Source organism: Kogia breviceps, chromosome 1 (assembly GCF_026419965.1).
Source record: "Kogia breviceps isolate mKogBre1 chromosome 1, mKogBre1 haplotype 1, whole genome shotgun sequence".
Taxonomy (NCBI): Eukaryota; Metazoa; Chordata; class Mammalia; order Artiodactyla; family Physeteridae; genus Kogia; species Kogia breviceps.
The window spans coordinates 5690418-5712593 of NC_081310.1; the positions used below are offsets into that span (position 1 = coordinate 5690418).

Consider the following 22176-nt stretch of genomic DNA (forward strand, 5'->3'; position numbering starts at 1 on the left):
ATACATCACTAGATGCTGTGGTCAAATCCATTGTATACTAAAATTGCAATATTTCTCTCTCTGACTCAGATTAGTAGCAGATGGTCCTTAAATCAATACCGTATTTTAGAATCCTCCAAGTCTCCTCTTAAACTCTAAAGCGATGCAAATTTCAGAGTAAACCAAATGAGGCCAAAATCTGCTGCCTTGTCTCTGCTTTTAAAATTTATCAAAAGAATTTTTTCAAAACAGAGATATCGTCCCAATGTATTGTAACTTCATGGCATTATTTACTGAATATATGACTATCAAGATACTGATTGATGCATCTTGTTTTAGAGTCAGTATCTCAATGGTAATCAACTCTAAAACTTGAGCACACCTCTGGAGGTTTCAGTTGAAGAATTTTCAGGTCTGATGACTCAATGACTTTTTTGAGACCACTTTAGCATCCAAGGAAAGGTGAGATAAATTTAGGGCAGGTGTAGGGGAACAAAAAACTTAGACCCAATGTCAGAAGAAATAAAAGCTTAATGAAACAAATCTTAGGAGAATAAAAGTTGAATTACTGGATGGCTAAGGTGATAGAGTATAGTGGCAAAGCACCTCCAAGGCCTTGGGATATATCCCTTATTCTGGAACTTTTCTGGTAGGAGGCTCTAAGAAACTGGCTAAGATCTGGCACATAAGAGATGCTCATCAACTATGTCAATTCAGAAGTGTCCAATTTTGGCTCTTTTTGCTTATGGTGTAATGGGTCCACTGCCTTAAACGTGAATTTAAGACAGGGGTATTTACAAGCCGATTGACTTAGAGCATTCCCGTCTCGGATGGCTTGGATCAAAGTGGATCAACTCAGGCCCCAGAATACAGCGAAGCAGATAGGAAGAGGCTTGAAAAGAAAGAAGTGGCACTGTGCCTACAGCAGCCCTGTGATAAAGCAGAGGGTAAAAACTATCCTTTCACCTTCTTTATATTATTTCAAGATATAATTTCTTGTCCTGATGTGTAAATCTCCTAATTGGGTTCTTGGACCCGATTTCAATGTGTATGTGTGTGTCAGAGGGTTTTTCCACACCTCCAGCAAGCAATGCTCAGGACACCAGCTCAGTTCGGGGGAATTCCACTCACTTCTGACACCATCTACCTAGAAATAGCATCGGAGTCCACAGGTTGAAAGTTCAGTCTTACAAAACTGTCCCACCCCCACTTCAGAAGCCAATCACAAGCCAGGTTATCACCCCATAAATGATCAGGTATAGATTGGAAGTTTCAGTGACCCCCTCCTTGGACTTCAGATGCCAGTTGCATGTCTAGGTTGTTACCTGTACTTCTGACTGAGTGGCTGTAGATCGGGGGTTCCCACAACCACCTACTTAAGGTCAAGTTATTTGCTAGAGCAGCTCACAGAATTCAGAGAATCATTTTACTTACCAGATTGCTACCTTATTATAAAAGCGTACAACTTGGGAACAACTGGATGGAAAAGATGCACAGGGCAAGGTATGGGGAAAGGGCATGGAGCTTCCATGCCCGCTATGTGGGCACCACTATCACCAAATCTCTACCTGTTCACCAGCCCAGAAGTTCTCCAGACTCCATCCTTTTGGGCTTTTAATGGAGGCTTCCTTACATAGGCACGATTGATTAAATCATTGGCCATTGGTGATTGAACTCAATCTCCTGCCCCTCCCCCTTCCTCAAAAATCACGTGGTGGGACTGAAGTTCCAACCCTCTATTCAGGTTGGAACTTCAGTTGCCCTGGCAAACAGCCCCATCCTTAGGTACTTTCCAAGAGGCACCTCATTAATTTAAACCCAGTGGTCCTGGAAAGGGGATTGTAATGAAGAACAAGACACCCATTTCACCTTTTTTGGCTCTGAAGCGATTTCAGGAACTGAGGATTCGAGACCAAATATTTCGACAAAAGATGCTCCCATTGCTGTTATCACTCAGGAAATTCCAAGGGTTTTGGGAGCTGTGAGCTAGAAAATGTGGTGAAGACCAAATATATGGGAGAAACCTGAATGTGAATACCAAATATACATTCCTTATAAACCACAATAAAAGAATCAGTCTTGCCAAATTTGGGGGTGGAGTTTACTCCATGGAATGGAGATGGGCTCCACTCCTTTTCCGTATCTGTATGCAGTCTTGCTAAGTAATCTTATCTCAGAGTCACTAATACCCCCTTTCTCCCCCTTATTATTCCAACGAGCAGGTGGCAGGAGCTAGGATTTCTTAACCTGTGTACCTGGTGTAGACTTTGGAATTGCCATAACTAAATCAGCCTCTTTCTGTTTGGTTTTGAATTAACAGGTTACCAGAATGCCCAGTTACTGAATGATTGATTGATTGGTTTGTACATTAGAATGATAAAAGTCAAGTGGTTGTTTCTAGAGTCTTAATTCCTGAATCTGACCAATCACGGAAAAATCTGAAGACTCTGTTTCTCTTAGTTACTGGCAAACTGGTCAGTATTTCAATATAAATATAGATGTAGCTTTTATCAGATAATATTTTATCTGAATAATACCATAGTGACTATTTAATAAAATTAATATTCTTTGCCACCATCCTCTGCTTATTATAGTAATAATTGTTGAGCATTTACCACATGGCAATCATCATAGTAGATACCTAACCTTTATTTCACATTGTATTTCCATAAAAGATATATCCATGTCATATAGTGATGATTTATGCTCAGAAAGATGTACCAAAAAGCTGAAGATCTCAAAGCTTACAAATTACAATGATAACATTTAAAGAATTCAGTCCGTGTGACTTGATTACACCACTGCCTCTTATTTCATAGAAAAGAAAAAACAGGCCAAAGAAGTTAAATGGTTTTTTCCAAGGTCAATTCTAGAATTAGAACCTTCTCTGAAATTCATAGTTCATTGATCTCTCAACTATGTGACCTTACTTTACTTACAGGTTTTTGATATATGCAAAAATGCATTGTTTGTCAGTTGTTTTTAGAAACAAGAATATTTTAACTTTAGAATATTTTGCATTAAATTTTTTCTTTGCTTTCCTAAGGACTTACAGTTTGGAATCTAGCTATTCACATGATTGTTGTTTGTTAAATGATTTTAATGGGGTTTGACTTTTTTTCAAAGCTTTGAGATGAAAGCTCAGGCTGTAAAATTTATCAGCTTCCTGTGCATTTCCCGAAAGCGGTATCTAACATTTTTATTTGTTGTTCTCTGTTCCTTTGATTGAGAATGAGGAAGCAAAAACTAAACACCAGTAAATAACATTCCAGGAAGTTTTATGCAATCCTCTTTTTTTTTTTTTTTTAAACAATGAAATACCTGTTTCTCTGCTGTGGCTAGTATTTTTCAGTCTATCCTGTAGTATTACAAAGAAATATGATGTTTTCTTTAAAATATTTCTGGGTTATAAGAATTTGCACACTAATAATTGTACACACTTCTACAATTATTAGCTTAGTGGGGTTTGACTTTATTTTAAAGGCACATGAGCATTGCTGAAAATAATAGCAATACATGGCCACTTAGGAAATTTAGTTGAAGACCAATTTATTCAATATACCAGAAACAAATAAGAGATGCCACAAATATGGGATGTAAAAATGTAAACTAAATTTATGATATTCACATACATAATAAGTCTTCACAATGTTTCCAAATAGAAAGCCTTCTCCATTTCATACGGTAATTAAATAAAACCCGGGCACATTGGAAAGCATCGTACACTTGATACTGTTTCATTAGAGCTGGTCTCAGTTCTGATTGATTGGCCATCTGTTCTCTTTGGCCTGTTGTCGTGCCACACTGATTTTAAATATTTTGATTACCATCTCACCCTTAAAGATCGTCTAGTCGTCTCATGATACCATTTCATATGAGACATGGAAAAGAGAGTCAAACACTTTGGAATATATTACCCAAAGCTGCACAAGGTTAAAGTACAAGATCCAGGCTTATCTTCTTAATTTTTACAACATCTTGTTTAAACTATCCCTTTACTAAATCAATCTTCTTTCCACATATAGCTACAAGTAAGCTCCAGTTCACCTTATTTCAAAAGTAATGATAAACTGTCTGATATGTCAGGGTCCTTATTAACGACATTCAGACCTTAGAGTCATACAGATCTGAAATAAGATCTAAGTTTACCCTCTTGATAGGCCAGTTGCATATTACGGAATTTCTGTAAGCCTCAATTTTCTCATTTATAAAATGAGTAGAACATTTATCTTAAGTTGTTTTGCAAGTATATAAAATAATGTATGCGAAGCACTAGTACGATATCTGACGCATAAAAGGCAGTGAGGAAATGTGAGATTCCCCCCTTCTACCAATCAAGAGAAGGACATTGTCACTATTTAAACTGATGGGAGAATTTCTGTGAAAACCCAATTAACAAAAAAAAAGAAATTTATTTCAAGTTGTTGAAATTAAGCTACTACTATATTTTTAAGGGAGAAATAAACTTCTTAAAAGTGGAATTATAAAATGCTAGCAAAATGAACTCTCACTGTATTCTTTTCTTGAATTTGAAATTAAAAAATTAAGTTCATTATAGTTATTAGTTAAATGGGAAAAAATGATCTTCAACTTGCAAATCCATGCAATTTCCCAAAACTTTTAACTTCCTATCAATAGCTAGCGAATTCATATTTGCATATAATGAAAATTTTTATATATAATGAAGATATTTTAAATATAATGAAGATATTTAGATTCATAAATAGCCATGTTTCTTAATAGAATTACAGTTAGGACTCTGATGAATGATGGGCTCATTTTTTTTTTACTAAGCAGTTTAGTGCCATAAAAATCTTTGCCGATTTACTTAAATGAGCCAACGTAATCCATATGAATGTATACTTGATATATTCTTTATATTTCAGGTTTCCTTTTAAAACACCTTTATCAGTAAAAGTAGTGGATGGATCTGTTTGTTATACAAGTTAAATTTTGCAGGGTATGGCGTACTCAACTCCCTACATTAGATAAGCTTCATCAGGATTATATGTTTACCAGGTTTCAGGTGACTTGCCTTGCCTTGTAAGATAGCTAGATTCATGTAAGGATGAACCGTGCTACCGCAATACAGATGTTAATTGCTAAGGATTTGAAAGATTGTTTGTGCATTGTAAATACATGTTTGTGGCGGAATTGCATGTCAGTAAGATTCATGAGTTTTAGGAATATATAAGGCGATAATTTTGATGTCTACCTACTTTGAATGATTTCTACTGGACAAACAAAAAAATACAAAGGCCAAATCTTCAGTTTTAGCTCTAACAGAAGAGTTGGCATAACATAAGGACTAGTGACCCCGGTACTTCTTATCACATGGAAAATTTTGGGTATCTTTATGAAGTTGAATTATTCAGTAACGTTAACTACTGTTGCTAGACTTTGGAAGACAGATATGTTACAGTGGACAGATGGTCAGCGAAGATAGTGTAAATAATTGAAATAATCTGAATTTTTTAAAAATGAGGAGGTTATTCCAGACAGGGTATAGCTCTGCAATTAATAATGAGGAATCATGGACCCAACTCTGCTACACAAGTTATTGAGCTACTCACTCTATCTGGCTGGAACTATGTTGGAGCGAAGAGAGATAAAACAAAACATTAACCCCCCAAATGACACAGTCAAAAGGATCTTTCAAAGCACCGCAGAGTCTCAGTGCTGTCCCTGTCTTGTGTCACTTGTATCCTGATGTATTCTTCTATGATCACGACGTGGGTTAGAGACAAGGAGGGTCTTGAGTCAGCAGTGAGAATACCCCCTCTAATTTTAAGATGCAGAGCAGTGCCCAGAAAGAGAAGAACTGGCAGGCACTAGCCAAGACCACTACTGGGACTGTATATGATTATGTTTGTTGCAAACAACCTACAGCATGAGCTTTAAAAATATCTGTAACCTGTGATTCACTAATGTGAAAAGTTTTATGAATGTTTTGGGGTAAGTGATAAAGACAAATGCTAGAAAAAGAGTCATCCAAAAATGTCCAGACGAGTAACATTTATAATAGCAGGATATTGGAAATAGCTTGTAACTCCAGTAATTAATAGCACAAAAGTGAAAATAACATAAGTGAAATAATTGAGGAGTTTTAAAATGAATTGTGGTACATTTATAATACGTAGTAATATGGGGCCACTTAAAATGGTTAGGAAGTAATTTATTGATGGTAGGCATGTAATCAACAGGGATAGTCTTTGGAAGTTTTCTTTTTATGCTTCACTGCACTGAGCATTATTTTTCTTTAGAGGGGAAAAAGATGAGTATGGTCAACAGGAAGAAAATAAATCAGGGAGGACAAGACTTCTTCAGGCTGGGAAAAGCACCTGGGATATTGCAGAGGCTGTACTTCCCCTTGCCTAGAGGTTCCCTTTGCTTCTCCTTTACTGAGCCAACTCCTACTCGTTCTTCAACATCCAAATTAAATATTTTCTCTGTGAAATGCTCCTGAACTCATGTCTCCTGAGTGCAACCTATTCCTTATTTTTTCAGATTAAAACGTGTTGTAATTTTGTGCTTTTGCTTATGTGTTCCAAAAACTCTATTTCTTACAGTACAAGTTCACAACATATTTTTTGCATACACCTGCGTATACTAAAATGTCTGTTAGATAACACTTTTTGGATACATATATGCTGAGTGAATAGATGCATGAAAGAATTAATAATTCAAAATGAATACAAATTCAAAGAATTACAAAATGAATACAGTAGATTAGGTAATTTCTAAGGAAGCTTCCAGGTTCATGATTCTTTCCCCAAATATGCATAAAGAGTAAAGATTTCAGTTGCAATACAGATTTGCTCAACAATATATATTGAGGAAATCTGTAATGTAAAAGGTGAATTACTTTAATTTTATATAATATATATATATATAGATGGGTACATATACTATATTTATTTATTGATATGTTGATATATTAAGGGACATGTCGTGATTCTGTATATCCCTTAGAGAAAATTGCTCTTAATAGTCATGCTAATTTAGTTCCTTATGTTTTTTATCTTCAAAATAAAATCATCAGTTCCCCATTTTACAAGACTTTCTCAGCATGAATAATTTTAAACTCACTGACAAGCCTTTTTAGTCATAAATTAAGAGTATTAATTCAGTGTTTTTGTAGAATAATGCCATAATGTTTCTGATTTAGAAAGCAGAAATACAACTTGTTTTTATCATTGTTGAGTGCATTGTATTATACGTAACAAGTGCAAATGACATTTTAAAATTAATGTTAAGAGAAAAGGCACTTAAAATTAATCTTGTCAACAGTGTTTAGTTGTGGAAATGAAAACTAAGTCAACTTACTTCCTTTCCCTAGAAGTGCTGCCACTGTTGTGACATTGTGTTTCATTTTGTAACCCATCTGCTACTTAGGCCAGATATGCATTTTCTGGATGCAATCTGTTGGTTTCCAATGGTTTACTACATGGTGGGCTCTATTGACAAGTAGGTGACAATATCTTTGGCACACTAACTAGTGTGGTGTCCTGTGGTTTGTCATGTGCTGCACCCCTGTGTTGCATGATGAGTGTAATTTGCCATTTCAGTGTTGAAAATATGATGTATGTTGCATGTGGAGCTTATGTTCTCGTGTTATACATCTTGCATTCAAACTTGCTAAGCAGTAATCTGTTGTTGGATTCAAACAAATCTTGTTGCATGTCAATTTTGTTCCCTTTCTAAAGCTATTCCAGTTTTGTGTCATCTATAGCGGTAACTTTATTATTGTTAACATCTTTGTAGAGAAAACCTAGAATTTCAACATTGTGATGCATTGGTATCATTATCATAACTTCTGGAAACCTTCAAAATAATTTGGAAATGCTCATTTTAAATCAGATTTATTAATTGGAGCATTTCCTTGACAGTCTATTCTGATAACATGTTAGAGTCTTCCAAAAATTTGTTAATTAAAGGTCAAATGTGTGCAATGCTTCAATTTTAAAATACAACTTGTTATATGTATAAACATGACATTATGACAAATACAAAAACTAAAAGATCAGAAAACTAGTATGCTTATAAAATGTGTTAATTTTCCATTCTAATAAACATGAGCCCAAAGCATTCCAAATAAAATGCTAAAAGTTATCCACTGAGAACTTTCACGCTTACATTTCATCTTGTAGATGCTGAAAACACAAAGGTTTGTAACTTTGACCGTGTTTATTGGCTGTGGACACATTAAAGGCCAAACAGATTAACATATATTTAGCTTCCACTCTACATTAATATAATTTACGTTATCAGTTGCATAATACTAACCAACTAACCAAAATGTAGATGTACTAAAACTATTATTTAAATCCATGAAAGTGAAATCAATCCATATTTTATCAATAGTAATGTTTCTTTGTTGTGAGAGTATTCTATTAAAATTCATTAGAACATTATATTTAAAAGATATAAAATAAACCCCTCATCTGTCTTTTTTTGATGTAAACTATATAATGAATTCTCCGTCTATAAAAGTCTTTACGGGGAGGGAAAGAAGAATGGATAGGATCAAATCCCTAGGATTAGAGATGAAACAGGATTGTCTACAAGTTGCTAATTATTGAAGCTGGGTGATTGGTACAGGAGGTTCAGTATAGTATTCTCTTCTGCTTATGTTTGAAATTTTCCTTAAACATAAATAAGCAAACTATGAATGAATTAGAACACAGTCACAAACATTCACCTATATTCATTCTTTCACAGTCTAGTTGTCTTCGAAAAGGAAGTCAGCGAAAGGTAGAGAGGGGGGCAATGTCGGTTTGAGTATCTGTAACTGTTTTTCATCCATGTTGACTTTTTTCTTGGGCCACCACCTGATGACCAAACTGTGTAAAGCAATAGTGCTAACGAAAAAATGGGCAGTGGCTTTGTAGATAAGATAGTGGGGAGAAATTATGATAGACACAGAATTATAAGAATAAATCGGTATCCAACTAAAAGAAGGAAAGAAAGAATACAATACAATATTAAATGAATATAAATAATTTAAAGTTAAAACATGAAGAACAAAAAAGTTTCTACGTGGTTCAGAAATGCCATTCCAATTTTATATATTTTCTATAGTTTCTATAGATTTCTTTAGATTTCAACTCATATTTAATAATAATTACTAAAATCATTTGCCAAAGTTACGTGTCATCTACAATGGCCAGTATTTTGAGTGTGGAATTAACTGTTATTTACAGGTTTAGGTAGTTAGTGACTCTTTAGTACAGGAATTCTCACAGTTAAGTTTTTTGTTAAGTCTCAACTTCATTGATTTACTGCTGATGAAATATTCATTTTTTATTATCACTTCTATTTGTGTATCTTTTTTCAGTCAAGCTTACCTTCTACCACCTTATCTTTCCCTTTTCCTATATAGACAATTATAATTGTTTTAATCAGGGAAGAAAAGATTATAAGAAATGAAATATGAGAAAGTGGATTACCACTATAATAAGGTCGGTTGAAGACATAAGATTTAGGCATCATTTTTATGGTACATAAGGGACCATATCACATTCATCTTCCACCTACTTCTTTCTTTTTAAAAAATGTATTTTAATGGATGTAAGAACAATTATGAACTTCCTAGATAAAAGAAACACCCTAGTAAAGTATTCCTAGAGATTTAAACTTGGTCATCATATGGATTGGATGTTATGGTCCTGGCCCCTCTCACCGTAGGAAATTTATTTGGAATAACATTCTGTTTCCACAGTTTTAGCCATAAAATCCCTGCCACAGAACACTGTGCCTGATTCAAGGGAAATATGTTTTTCTGGACTGCTCCTGGGGACCTTGGACTCAAAGCTTTGGCAATGGTCTCTCGAACCATATAAAAGAGGAAGAAATCCTGCCTCTTGCCTTCCCATAAAAGGAAAATTCCCACTAGTGAATTAGTGAGATGACTAATTCAAGAGATCATGCACTTGGAGAAGATCCTTGGGGAACTGACTCTTCCGTTTAAGAAGCTAAAAAGAGCTACTGTTCTTTAAGCTTTACACTTCTCATTTTAAATCAAAAGATGTAGAAATCAGTTAGCCCAATTCTTCTCATCTATCTTCAGTCAGTTCTGAACCTAGAATACTCTTGCACTCGTTCAAGTTTTGATACAACCTCCCTTATCCAGTTCAGTCCTATTTTTGTAGTTTGTGTGAAGCAAAGGCAATGAGATATAATCGTTTTCTTAATTCAGCTTTCATGGTAACATTGTTTTAAATTCAGTGCTAGGTAAAATTTTTATCAGTGATGGGGAGAAGACTGGCTCTGTGGTAACTCATAGGAACTTGTGTCCTAGTTTAGCAATTATTTCCTGCAACCAGCAAAATTAGTTCATTCAATCACTTGCTCAAAAGTGGCTAAAAGGTAGGCTTGAATGCAACCGATATTTATGTATTTTACGTGCTCTTGGCTGTGTAGAACCAATGTATAACACATAGCTTTACACAAATAATAGACATTTAAAAATAAGTATTTTTAATAAATATATTTCCTTATTAGTTTTGACCATCTAAATTAATAGGTGTTCATTTCTATTCTTACCAAAAGTGCCTCAGGGATAAAAAAAAATGTGAATGTCGTGTCTTTGAAATAATGTGCTAATTGTAAAAACAAGGTTCTAACATGTTGTAATTCTATTTGATGGTAAAATGGGTGTTTCCATGTTTTATTTATAAAATTAATAAGTATTATTAAATAAAGATCCTTAATGCATGCGTGCTTTGAAATGGTTGAGCTCTAATGAAACATAAAGAAACCCCAAATACAATTTACTTCATATCAGTAGAGAATATTGTCTTATATCAGTTCCCATAACATCTACCAGCGTCCACTCTGTGAAAGCCGCGTATAAGGGCAACCTATTTGCCTGTAAGCGCAGGGGTGTAAGCAAGTTTTAGCACCATGCTAGTACTGAGATTTATTGAGAGTTCACTTTTCTCTGTTGGTTTTTATCCAAGTCTAGACGATTTACTCAGGTGTGGAGTGACTTTCGCTGCCAACATGGTGGTTGTGGACAAAGAAAGCACCATGAGTGCCGAGGAAGATTACATGGCAGATGCGAAAACGATTGTGAACGTGCAGACGCTTTTCAGGTAAATGTCTGGATAACCCAGCCCTTCAGCATCCGTGAAATATATGACTCTGTGGCCCTGTGTATAAAGAATGAACATGAGACATTTACGCTGCAGGTATGTTTACTCATTTCATCCTAAAGCAAATACTCATTTAGGGCCTAATGTATGGCTGGTACTGTGTGAAGTTTAATCTCGAACACCAGGTCAGCAGTTCTTTTAAAAATAAAAAGAATAATGCATTTGTGTTCTCGTACAGTTTAAGAAATTCTAAAAAACTGTGTGAAGTAGCAGTCATGACTTTTGCCAAACCACGCCATGTGTGATTTTGGTGTTATGCCCAGAAGTAGCCAAAGGTATGCATTGACGTACCGAGTAACCAGGAAGAAAAGATTGCAAGGCTAATATACCCAGGTTAGGAACCAGGTCACCATGTTATCCTCACTTCCTCACACCAAAGACACTTCCTGTCTTTCAATAATTAAACCCATGCGGGTAGGAATTCCCCTTAGGGCCATCTTTGCGTAAGAATGATCAATACTGACCAGAGAAAAGTTCATGCTGTGGGCAAAGTCAAAATTGCCAATAAATCAAGACATCGGCGTCACTTGGAATGATTCTTCCTAAAATCATCTTAAAATGTAAATAACTAAAAGGTCATTATTTCAGTTTTATGAATTTTGCAGAAGTCTAAAGGAAATATCTGAGCTACCAAATTACGAAAGTAAATAAAGCAATCTGAACTCTATCTTTATCTCCCCTCACTTCATACCTTTGTATTGTAGCAAACCATATATTGAGGATAATTATGTTTGTAGTTTGAGGTCAGAATTCAAGAGAGAGAGCCAAGATGTGTGTCTCACTTAAGTTGACTATTTATTATATGATCTTAGGCAAATTACTTCCCTTCTCTAAACCTTGATGTCTTAATCACAAGATTGTTGGAGATTTAAAAACATATAATGCCTTAGTACCTGCCTGGTCATTTTCAATTTCTCAATAAATGTTAGCTACTATAATTATTAGCCATAGACTTATCACTTACGTGGGGCAGAGTGGAAAAGCTACAGACCTTGGAACACTATAGCAACAGACTACATCTAACATGATCTCTATCCCAGAGGTTCCCGCAGAAAATTACTGTGACTTTGAGTATGTTTCTTAACCTCATTGAAATTCAGTTTCCCTCATCTATAAAATGCGTGTGGAGAATAATTAACCCTTCTTACAGTGTCAGTGTGAGGACAGGAAATCAGGTATGTGAAGAATCTGTCACAGCAATTGGAAAAATCTACCCTAACTTTCATTAGAACCTCCTCCTGTTCCAGAAGGAGTAATACACCCCCTAAAGTTACTGTACTGGGCAGTTCATTTAGAATATAGCTAACTAGTCATTGAGCTATGTAAATAGTATATTTAAAGGTAGCATAGCACATGTTGAAAATGTGACATATATATATATATAAAAGCATTCTTTTTTCTCTAGAGAATGAAAAAGGAAACCACAGGGTAGAAAATGAATTTAGATGGATGAGATTTATAGCCAATGAAACAAGTAAAATCATACTTTTTGATTCCATGCTTGGCAAAAGCTAATTATAGTTTTAACAGGAGAGGATCCTGGTCTTTTCGATTAAACATGCCGTTTTAATTTTCAGCTTATTGTGAGTTTATTTCTCTTATGGCGACAGTTCTATTGATTTGACGTATTCTCTGAATGAATTATTTTTATTTCAAGAGAATAATAAACCCCCATCTTACTGAGAGGCGCAAAGGCTCTACTTAATCTTTTTCAATGACCTAGCTGACCAGAATAAGTAAGGGCAGCTGCACACGTGGTTGCTGATGGTGGGAAGGCTTGCCTTCCCCGAGTACCTGGTGCAGGAGGCATCACGTATTGAAAGAATGACTGGATGAGCGAATGAGTGATTTTGGATCTTTTCACTATTAAGCTTACCTATGTTCAGCAGAACATTTTAGAAATTATGCGATTTGTATGGCTCATAAAAACATCGAGACTGAACAGTTTCAAGCAGAAATTTGAAAAAAAAACTATGAGATACCCAAATTTTGTTCTCTCTTTTCCTGTGCCCCTAAAGGTATTATCATTTTTCTAAGTACATAACAGTATTTTTCAGGAAAAAAAAATATGATAGACCCACAGACATAGGAAACAAACTTATGGTTACCAAAGGGGAAAAGGAGGGGAGGGATAGACTATGAGATTGGGATTAACATATACACGCGACTATATATAAAAAAATAACCAACAAGGACTTACAGTATAATATACACGCGACTATATATAAAATAGATAACCAACAAGGACTTACAGTATAGCACAGGGAACTCTATTCAGTATTTTGTAATAACCTATAAGAGAAAAGAGTCTGAAAAAGAATATATATATATATATATATATATATAGGTATGTGTAACTGAATCACTGTGCTGTACACCTGAAACTAACACAACATTGTAAATCAACTCTACTTCAATTTTTAAAAATACAGTAATATTTAAAATAAACTTTAAAAAATCTACGAAACTTTTTTATGGAGTAATTCATCAGCTGTTAATCTAGGCATGCTAAACTAGGCTAGTCTTACATAATAAAAGAGTCAGATACAAGTGGGTCCCTATGGTATATGGAATACCGTTTATGTAGATAAATGACCCAAATCGTACAGACTTGGTAGATTCATGTCATCGGCGCAGTCAGTCACATATCACCCTTGAGGTCACTCTGCCACAGTCCTTGAAGGTTTCATTTCTTGATTCACTGTGACTCTCGCCATCCCTGCTTCTTCCCAACCGTAATTCTTGAAGTTTTCAAAAATCCTACGCGGATGGTCCTTTCGATGTCTGACCTTAGCCACCGATTCTCATGGTCATTAGAGTACCAGTCATTCCCCCTCCAGATTGTGAATTTCATTCAACTCTCTGAGCACTACTCCTTATTTTCCACCTCATTGCTTCCCATATTCCCCACTCCGAACAGTCCTTTCCTACTGGAATCTTCTGTCCACTGATTCTTCTGTCCACTGATTCTACTGTCCACTGATTCTACTGTCCACTGATTCTTCTGTCCACTGATTCTACTGTCCACTGATTCTTCTGTCCACTGATTCTACTGTCCACTGATTCTTCTGTCCACTGATTCTACTGTCCACTGATTCTACTGTCCTTAGTCGCCTGAGGGCTCTTCTTCCCTCTTTACCCAGATTAAACTCCAAGATCAGTCATGACAAACAGTCCTGTGCTGAGACCCTAAACAGCCAATTCCTGATTATCTCCTCTGGGCTAACACAGATCTCCACTCGGTTTCCCTTTTCTGTCTTCCTCCTACTCCGAGTTTTGTGTACTTGCAGATTTTCTACCCACCAGCTTGCATGAGATTTCCTAGAGGCAGGTGACAGCGCTCCAGAGAGAGGACCCAGTTACTCTTATAAGAAAGCATCAGGCCCCCAGAAGCCCAGTCACAGCGGGTGGATAGCAGACTGTTTAGGATAAAAGCCTAGGGCCCCATCTCCAAGGGAACTAGGTTCTTACTCATTGAGTGTGCAAGAGTAAATAGTGTTAAACATGACTAAACACTTCATGAAGTGGACAGTCTCCATTCCCGAGGGTCCAGAGAACTCCCAACTGGGGTGAGAAGCAGGAAGGTTTTATAGCTTAAAGAATAAGAAACAAGGAAGAGAAAAAAAAAATAGAAAATGAATAAGGAACAAGGATGGATATAAGTACAGAGCCCAGAGTTGGCTTGGCATTTGGGGGGCGGCTGACTGACTATAATCTATTTCTGGTCAAGTGGGACATTTACAGGAACAGGGAATGCGTTAATATATGATACATGTTTTTCTCTTTCTGACTTATCAGTACTTGACTCTGTATGATAGACTCTAGGTCCATCCACATCTCTAAAAATGGCCCTTAAAAAAATAAAAATAAATAAAATGGCCCAATTTCGTTCCTTTTTTATGGCTGAGTAATATTCCATTGTGTATATTACCATGGCACGCAGAGCAGGAGCCACTCCATCTTGGGCCTAGAAATCATTTCAACAATAGTACGTCTAAAAGATCTCAGCCGATCCTTGCATCTTGATGACCTCAAACGAGTCATAAGATGAAGATCCTTTATGATCTTCATTTCCTCAGACGAGAGCCAATTTCTTACTGGTTAACTGGTAAGGCTGGGGGTTGATAGAGGTATGGCTAACAGAAGCCATTTCAGTTCTGGGATGTGTACTCTGATTACAAAAACAAACTGTGCCACCCTGGGTGGTGAAATAGAATGCTTAGCTGCACCTGGAGTTTCTCTTAAACCAAACCTTGAACCTGTCACACTGATTATGCTGAAGCATTTTAACGTAAAGAGAACTAACTATCTTAAGAGTCATGCAGCTGATATTGACGGAGCTTAGGATTTAAATCAGAAGAGTCCCGAAGTCTAGCAGCAAGTTCATTTTAATCTAGGCAGCCTGAATGTGCCACACTGTGGTGTCGTCCTGCCAAGCAAGGTTGTTGAAAGGACTAAGTGAGAAGATTTCTGAAAAGCTCTCAGCAGCGCCTGGCACGTAATAGGCAGATAATAATTGGCAGTGTCCTCAAGTTGCAGTTTCTAAAATATCGTGGTCATGAAAATGTGGAAGCAGACATCATGGTTACTTTATTAGTTAGAAAATTGGGGCAAGAATTTAGATGCAATATTTTCTTTGGCTTATTTATTTCTAGGGGACAATCAAATCTTGTGATCTCCGTAGTACCTGGATGGTACTAGGCAAATAGAGGGTACTATATACTGTTACTTTATATGGGGTGATGCTACATTTTATGCTAGCATTTCTGACTGTTTAGCTGTTTGGGCCGTGCCATTTTAACTTGATTATTTTGACATTCTGTTGGGACGTGGGGTTTTTTGACTTTTACATTTTTTGCTTCTAAAACTGTGAAGGAGTATGTTAGAGAAGTCTTCAATCTGTGCTTATATTAGAGCCCAGGACACAAGAATGAGATGGAATTCAAGTATGAAATGAGAGTAAGAGTGCTCTAGTTCACAACCTATTGATGTAACTGGTATGACCAGTCTGGAATAAGGGTAAATTTGTTATTCAGAAGCTCAGATTGATGGCTTGAGCCCCTACCTGCCCAGCTTACTAGGACACACAGCTTTACTCAACAGGGCTCGCTTCTCCCCAGATTGTCCAAGGACCTTCAAAGTTAGTCCCAAAAGACCAAAGGCAAACAGGAGAAGCTCCTTAATTCACTGACAGTGTTTGTGGGAGGTGGGAAGGGGAGCCTTGGGGGCATGGGGAGAATTCCTTCCCGTCTGGAATTGCATCTGTGACATAGTTTTGTGATTGAAACCTGGACAACGCAGTTTAATGTGTCTTCATCCACATTCTGTGGCGATTACCTATTTGCTGGTTTGGCCCCAGAGAACCCACCCAGGAAGTGATTCATCTTTAACATCCAAAGCCTAGAGCACGGTGTCCAGAGTTTTAACACTCGTTTAGTGAACGCTCTGAAGTGCGTGCTAGGATGGCTGGACCAAGAGGAGCCTCCAGCCATGCTCTGTGTCAGCATGAGCTGTCTCTCCAGAAGGACCTAAGTGGGTCCTTACCCCGATGTGTTCTTTCTCGCAAGGTGAGTTTTCCTTTATGGGTTCTTAGTAGCCCCATAAAGCAGCAAACTTCCTCTGGGATGACCTCTAGCCCAGAGGTTCCAGACCCCCTGAGTAAGGGAATGGCTCCACTACTTTGCCCAGAAGACACTGTGAATCCTTCGCAGCTGGCCCACCACCTCCCCCAGAGAGCATTTCAGAGCACAGAAGACATTCGCAGATAAGGTCTTTGTCAGGTTAGATCCTGTTAAACTTTCTCTCCTACCTGTCTAAGCACCTTTCCTTACATTTCTAAGAGAAACACTCAAGGGAGTCTTCCTAGTACAAAGATCCCCTGTCTGATTTCCACATTAAAAGAAAAGCAGGTCCTCACTTTCAAATTTAAGTTTCTCTTGCTAAAGTTTTACCTAACAAGGCTCTCGATACATTTGGAAAATGTTGAACCTTTTCACATTTTTATGAACGAGTATTAGTATCTAAATTAAATTTAAATAGACACATCAAAATGTGCCCTGAATGAAAAGCAACCACTTCAACTGCCCAAGACATTTTGGGGTAGGAAGTTTTGCTCTACTATCCAAGGAAAGTATTAAGCAAGTCATTTAAGTACTTAGCTAGAGGATTATAAATTTGGCAACTACTATGAAAGAAAAGAGAAGAATATATGTGATCTAGTCCAGTGGGTGAAGGAATGCCTCTCCCTGAGGAACTGGTCTTTTACTAAAAAGATAAAGGCAGTAAATGGGCTTAAAAGAGGAGCACAGCATTCCACAGGGAGGCAGCAAATACCAAGGCTGTAGGTACCAAACATCCAAGGACTTGGAGCAGAGCCAGAGGAAGGGATGCCAGAGGCTGAGATGGAAACCGGAAGCCAGACTATTCATGGCTTTGAAGAACACTCTAGTAAGTTGCCCTTTATTTTAAGAATAACAGGAAATCATTGAAAGATAGGAAAGTTTAAAATATTATTTTAGCTACAGGGTGAAGAATGGTTTGGGGAAAAGTGAGAGTGGGTGAAAACCAACCAGTTAGAAGACTTTTGAATTGCAAGGACTCTGAGAGCATAGATGTCAAGTTAAAAATAAAAGTAGGGCTTCCCTGGTGGCGCAGTGGTTGAGAGTCCGCCTGCCGATGCAGGAGACACGGGTTCGTGCCCTGGTCCGGGAGGATCCCACATGCCGCGGAGCAACTAAGCCCGTGAGCCATGGCCGCTGAGCCTGTGCGTCCGGAGCCTGTGCTCCGCAACGGGAGAGGCCACAACAGTGAGAGGCCCGCATACCGAAAAAAAAAATAAATAAAAAAAATAATAATAATAATAAAATAAATAAATAAATAAAATAAAAGTAAAAAAGGAATATCGTCTCTAGCTTGGCAAGATAGTCATAGTCTTACTGAGGAAATAACACACGTAGGCACTTGGGAAATGATGTAATTCAAAACATCGATCCCGAATACGTATCAGTGCAAGAGTGGTTTTTTATACAGTGCAAAAATTTTAATATTTTGTTTGGTTTACATGGATTAAAATTTTAAATGCAGGAGATATCTGATATTTATTATACTGTCATTTATTACTACTACCCCAGACTCAGATCTAAAGTGTTTTAAAAACATTTGTGAAAAAATACGTTCATGTTCGTTTTAGTGCCAATATTCAATCATAGTCTAAAACTGGGGTCTCATGCATCTAAGTGTGTTTCTATACCTTTCATAATAATATACACCCTTCGTTATTCTGAAACATCATCCCCAGCCACCGCAGATCAAAATTTATAGTGTAACACACTAGCTCACTAAGTAATATTTTTATTAAAATATTGTAAACAATTTTCAGATTTGTATGTTCTGATGTTTGTTGCTTTTGCTTTAATATATACAGGCAGCTACTCTCACAGTTCTCCCAGTCTCTGAAATGGAGTATATGGCATGGTTTTCATCTTTGTGTTGGTTAACATACCTGGGCATATCAAAATTATTTATTAAATGTATTAATTCAAGCAGATGACAATTCCATAGATATTTTACACAATTATACTTACATCACCAAGTAAATTGGCCCATCAAAATGTGTCTTGAATAAAAGACAGGCATTTCAACATCCAAAGACATTTTGGGATAGCAAGTTTTTCTCCAATGTACAAGGAAAGTATTAAACAAGTCATTTAAAACTTAAACTAGAGAATTAACTAGAGAAGTAATTGTAGAACAATTTAAAGTAGAACAAAGTACATTATTTTCAATTACTATATTGCTTTATGATGATCCTAGTACCTAGGGAAAAGAGACTTATGATGTCATTTATTTCTAAAATGTTATATATTCAAAATGTATTTAGGTCATATTAAGGCTCAGAAATGGATGTACAGTATTAGTATTTTAAAGATATATAATTAAATCTATTAGACAACCAAATTTGCAAATATAAAAAAGTATTATCATTGAATACAAGTAATATTTTATAGATACGAAGGGCACTACAATAAAATATTTCATTATTCAAGTATTATTTAGTTCTAGATTTTCACTAGGTGGCAGACTTAGTGCAGTTTCTCAGTTTAAACTAAAATAAATGGTGTAGGTTCAATTATATAGAACAGAAATGGCACATCACATAAATTTTGTTGTCCGATCTAATTTCAACTCTAGAAGTCACTTAAATACAGTGACTAGATCACCCCATCATTTATTCCCGACTCTTACTAAGACCTCAAATACATCTGGCTACCTATATATATATATATTTCTGTTTGATGTAATGTGTTAGAAAAGGATTATAAACAAAAGAATTCAAGTGGTCACAAATTTGTCTAAAGTTAGAAAAATAATATATGTGAAAAATAGAAGCCATATTTCTCAAAGAAAATAAAAATTTCCAAAAGATTAGGTACATTTTTCATTCATTTACTCTTTGTTTCCCCAGAAATTCCTTCTCTGGCCATATATCTCAGTACTTTCCAAGATGTTCCTCACAAGCTATCCATTCACTAGCATCTTAAAGCTATTTAATTTGTGAACCACAGATTTCAGTCAGCCACATTTATCCTCCTTAGAAAAATATGTACATCCTTATAATTTATGATTTTTTTGCAGTTTCCTCTATTAGATCATAAGAGTCTAATCTAAAGGCAGGAATTTCATGTTCTACTTCTTTTTTATCCCCTGGAGACCAGAGCTCTCCAACAGCAAACACTCAATATTTATTTGCTAAATTAGATACTAAATATTGTCCTCAGTAAATTGAAACAACAATAATGAAGTTATGATCTAACAGCTACTATTTCTGGTTAGATACAGAAGTAGAGATTACGAAAGTTTAAAAGAGAGTTGACTTGTAATATCTGAAACTCCAACACGTTGCTAGATATTCTTCATAACTTACTATTTTATTTGGGTCATTTGAGTTTCCTTTCCTACCTACCTATTTATTAAAATAGGGAGGGGGGCAGGTTCGTGTTCTAGACCCCGACTGTTTGTGACCCAGGCTCTGCTACCTACTAGAATGTTACCTTGAAAGTTTTATTTGGTTTTTCTGGGCCTCAGTTTCTTCGACCGTAAACTAATAATTGTAAGTAAATCATAGAGTAGTTTTTGGAATTTGAAGAAATAGTAAGTGACTTCTCGATTTCCTAAACAAGTTGGAAACTGCCGAGACCCAAAGAAGTCAGGCAGTTGGGTATCCCATGTTAGGCAGAACTGAGTAGCGTTGGTGCCTGGCAGTAGTGGAGAACCTTGATCGGGAGCCCTGCTAGACAGCCACGGGGCCTGCCCTGTAGGGCTGGGCTCCCTTCATGGCCTGGCTCAGACCAGCACCCACCCAGAGGTACTGAAAAGGCAGAGTCAGGGGTGAGCCATATGTCCTCAACTCCTCCCAGGGGTGCAGATGGAAACCCAAAACGAGGAGGTCCTTAACCTGATGTTCTAAAGATTACAGGAATCAATACATGGAAAGCTCTAAGAATAATGCTCCGTAAATTTTAGATATTATCGGGTTTGGGACCTTTCTTTAACCTTCCAAAAGATTTTTTTTTTTTTTTTAAATAAAAAGACAAAGAGAAAAACCTCAGATCAGTTAATTTTCCTTTTTAGAAGCTCAGATCAAGAATATGGCATTTATTCTCTAAATGAGACTACATGCTTTATTTTCATTCGTCCATGTTGATACTCTTTTTTTTTTTTTTTTTTTTTTTTAATTTATTTAGGCTGCAACGGGTCTTAGTTGCAGCATGCAGGCTTCTTAGTTGCGGCATGCACGTGGGATCTAGTACCCAGACCAGGGATCGAACCCAGGCCCCCTGCATTGGGAGCGCAGAGTCCTACCCTCTGGACCACCAGGGACGTCCCGCTACTCTTATTTATTCATTTTAGTTTCTGTTGTGACAGCCGATTGACACACCATATCGTGGTCAATATCTTTAGAGACATTGTTCTTTTAAGATATTTCTTAAGTGAATACTTTGGAAACTTCCAGATGGTACGACATTTGTCATCTCTTAGGCTTACCAGATAGAGTTGCACCAGCCCAAAAGTCCATTGATATTTTTTTCTATCAGGCCACTCTTCTAATTTTTCAAAAGTTTCTGAGAAAATGAACTTTTAATCACATGTGCTACCATTGGGAACTTTTGAGCGAGAATAGAGCTTCTAAAAGAAAGTCCTGAGGAATACAGATTATATGGTGTTTCTCCATAAATGAATCTAGTTAAATCACACACCTTCTTCATCAAGATTTAATCCACTAAACCAAAAATACACAAATCTGAACTGAGAAATGTGTTTATTGTAACAAAGAATTATCAATTAGAGGAATATAATGTGTACTACTAGGAGGGAAACTTTGCCTTTCTGGCTGCTGTGCTTTAGAAGGAGGGCTGAGGTGTGGATGAAACCAACCAGTGTTTAGTGCAAAATGCAATGTAATAAGCACTATTACAAATAAACCAAATACCAGAAGCCACTGTGGATTTTGACTTTAAGCAATGGTACAGCTTCATCTCAATGAGATTTGATAAGAACTTTAAATAATTGTTGAGATTCCAAATATAGAGGAGGAGGAGGAAAGTAAGGAGGGAGGAAACTACATTTCAAGCAGAAATAGCAACAGGAGAGAAAAGAAAAAAATTAAGAAAACAGTCATACCACCACAGCTAAGGAACAGGACCCGTTATGTATCAGACACTGTGCTAAGTCTTTCAAAAACTGTATCTCTAAGTTTCATACCACCTCTCCTGTACAGAATCTGAGGTTCAGTGTTTCCGTAATCAACTCAAGGTAACAGGACTATTGTAAACCGTGATGAACTGCACTAATAAAATTGTACTTTTAACATTGAAAGTCAACAAAAGAAATTATGTTTTGATTGTTCTTTTGCTGATATTATTTCAATCCAACTTATTACAAGTTACCTGTTGTACTTAAAGTACAATAATATTTGCTCTCAAAATGGACATGAGGCTGTGTGGCTATATTTGTTCCTCCGAAGAGTGGATCTCATGAAACA

General features: G+C 36.5%; 1 protein-coding gene across 3 annotated transcripts in view; it reads left to right on the top strand.

The window, feature by feature from the left end:
* Nucleotides 1-22176, top strand: part of KCNT2 (potassium sodium-activated channel subfamily T member 2) — a 377107-nt gene that overhangs the window by 287827 nt on the left and 67104 nt on the right. For 2 of the 3 annotated variants that reach the window (XM_059048725.2, XM_067027514.1), the window contains exons 20-21: nt 7375-7446; nt 10941-11075. In XM_059048725.2, the coding sequence (XP_058904708.1) occupies nt 7375-7446; nt 10941-11075 (207 nt within the window). The remainder of the gene's footprint in view (nt 1-7374; nt 7447-10940; nt 11076-22176) is intronic. The other variant, XM_059048889.2, reaches the window with a different exon arrangement.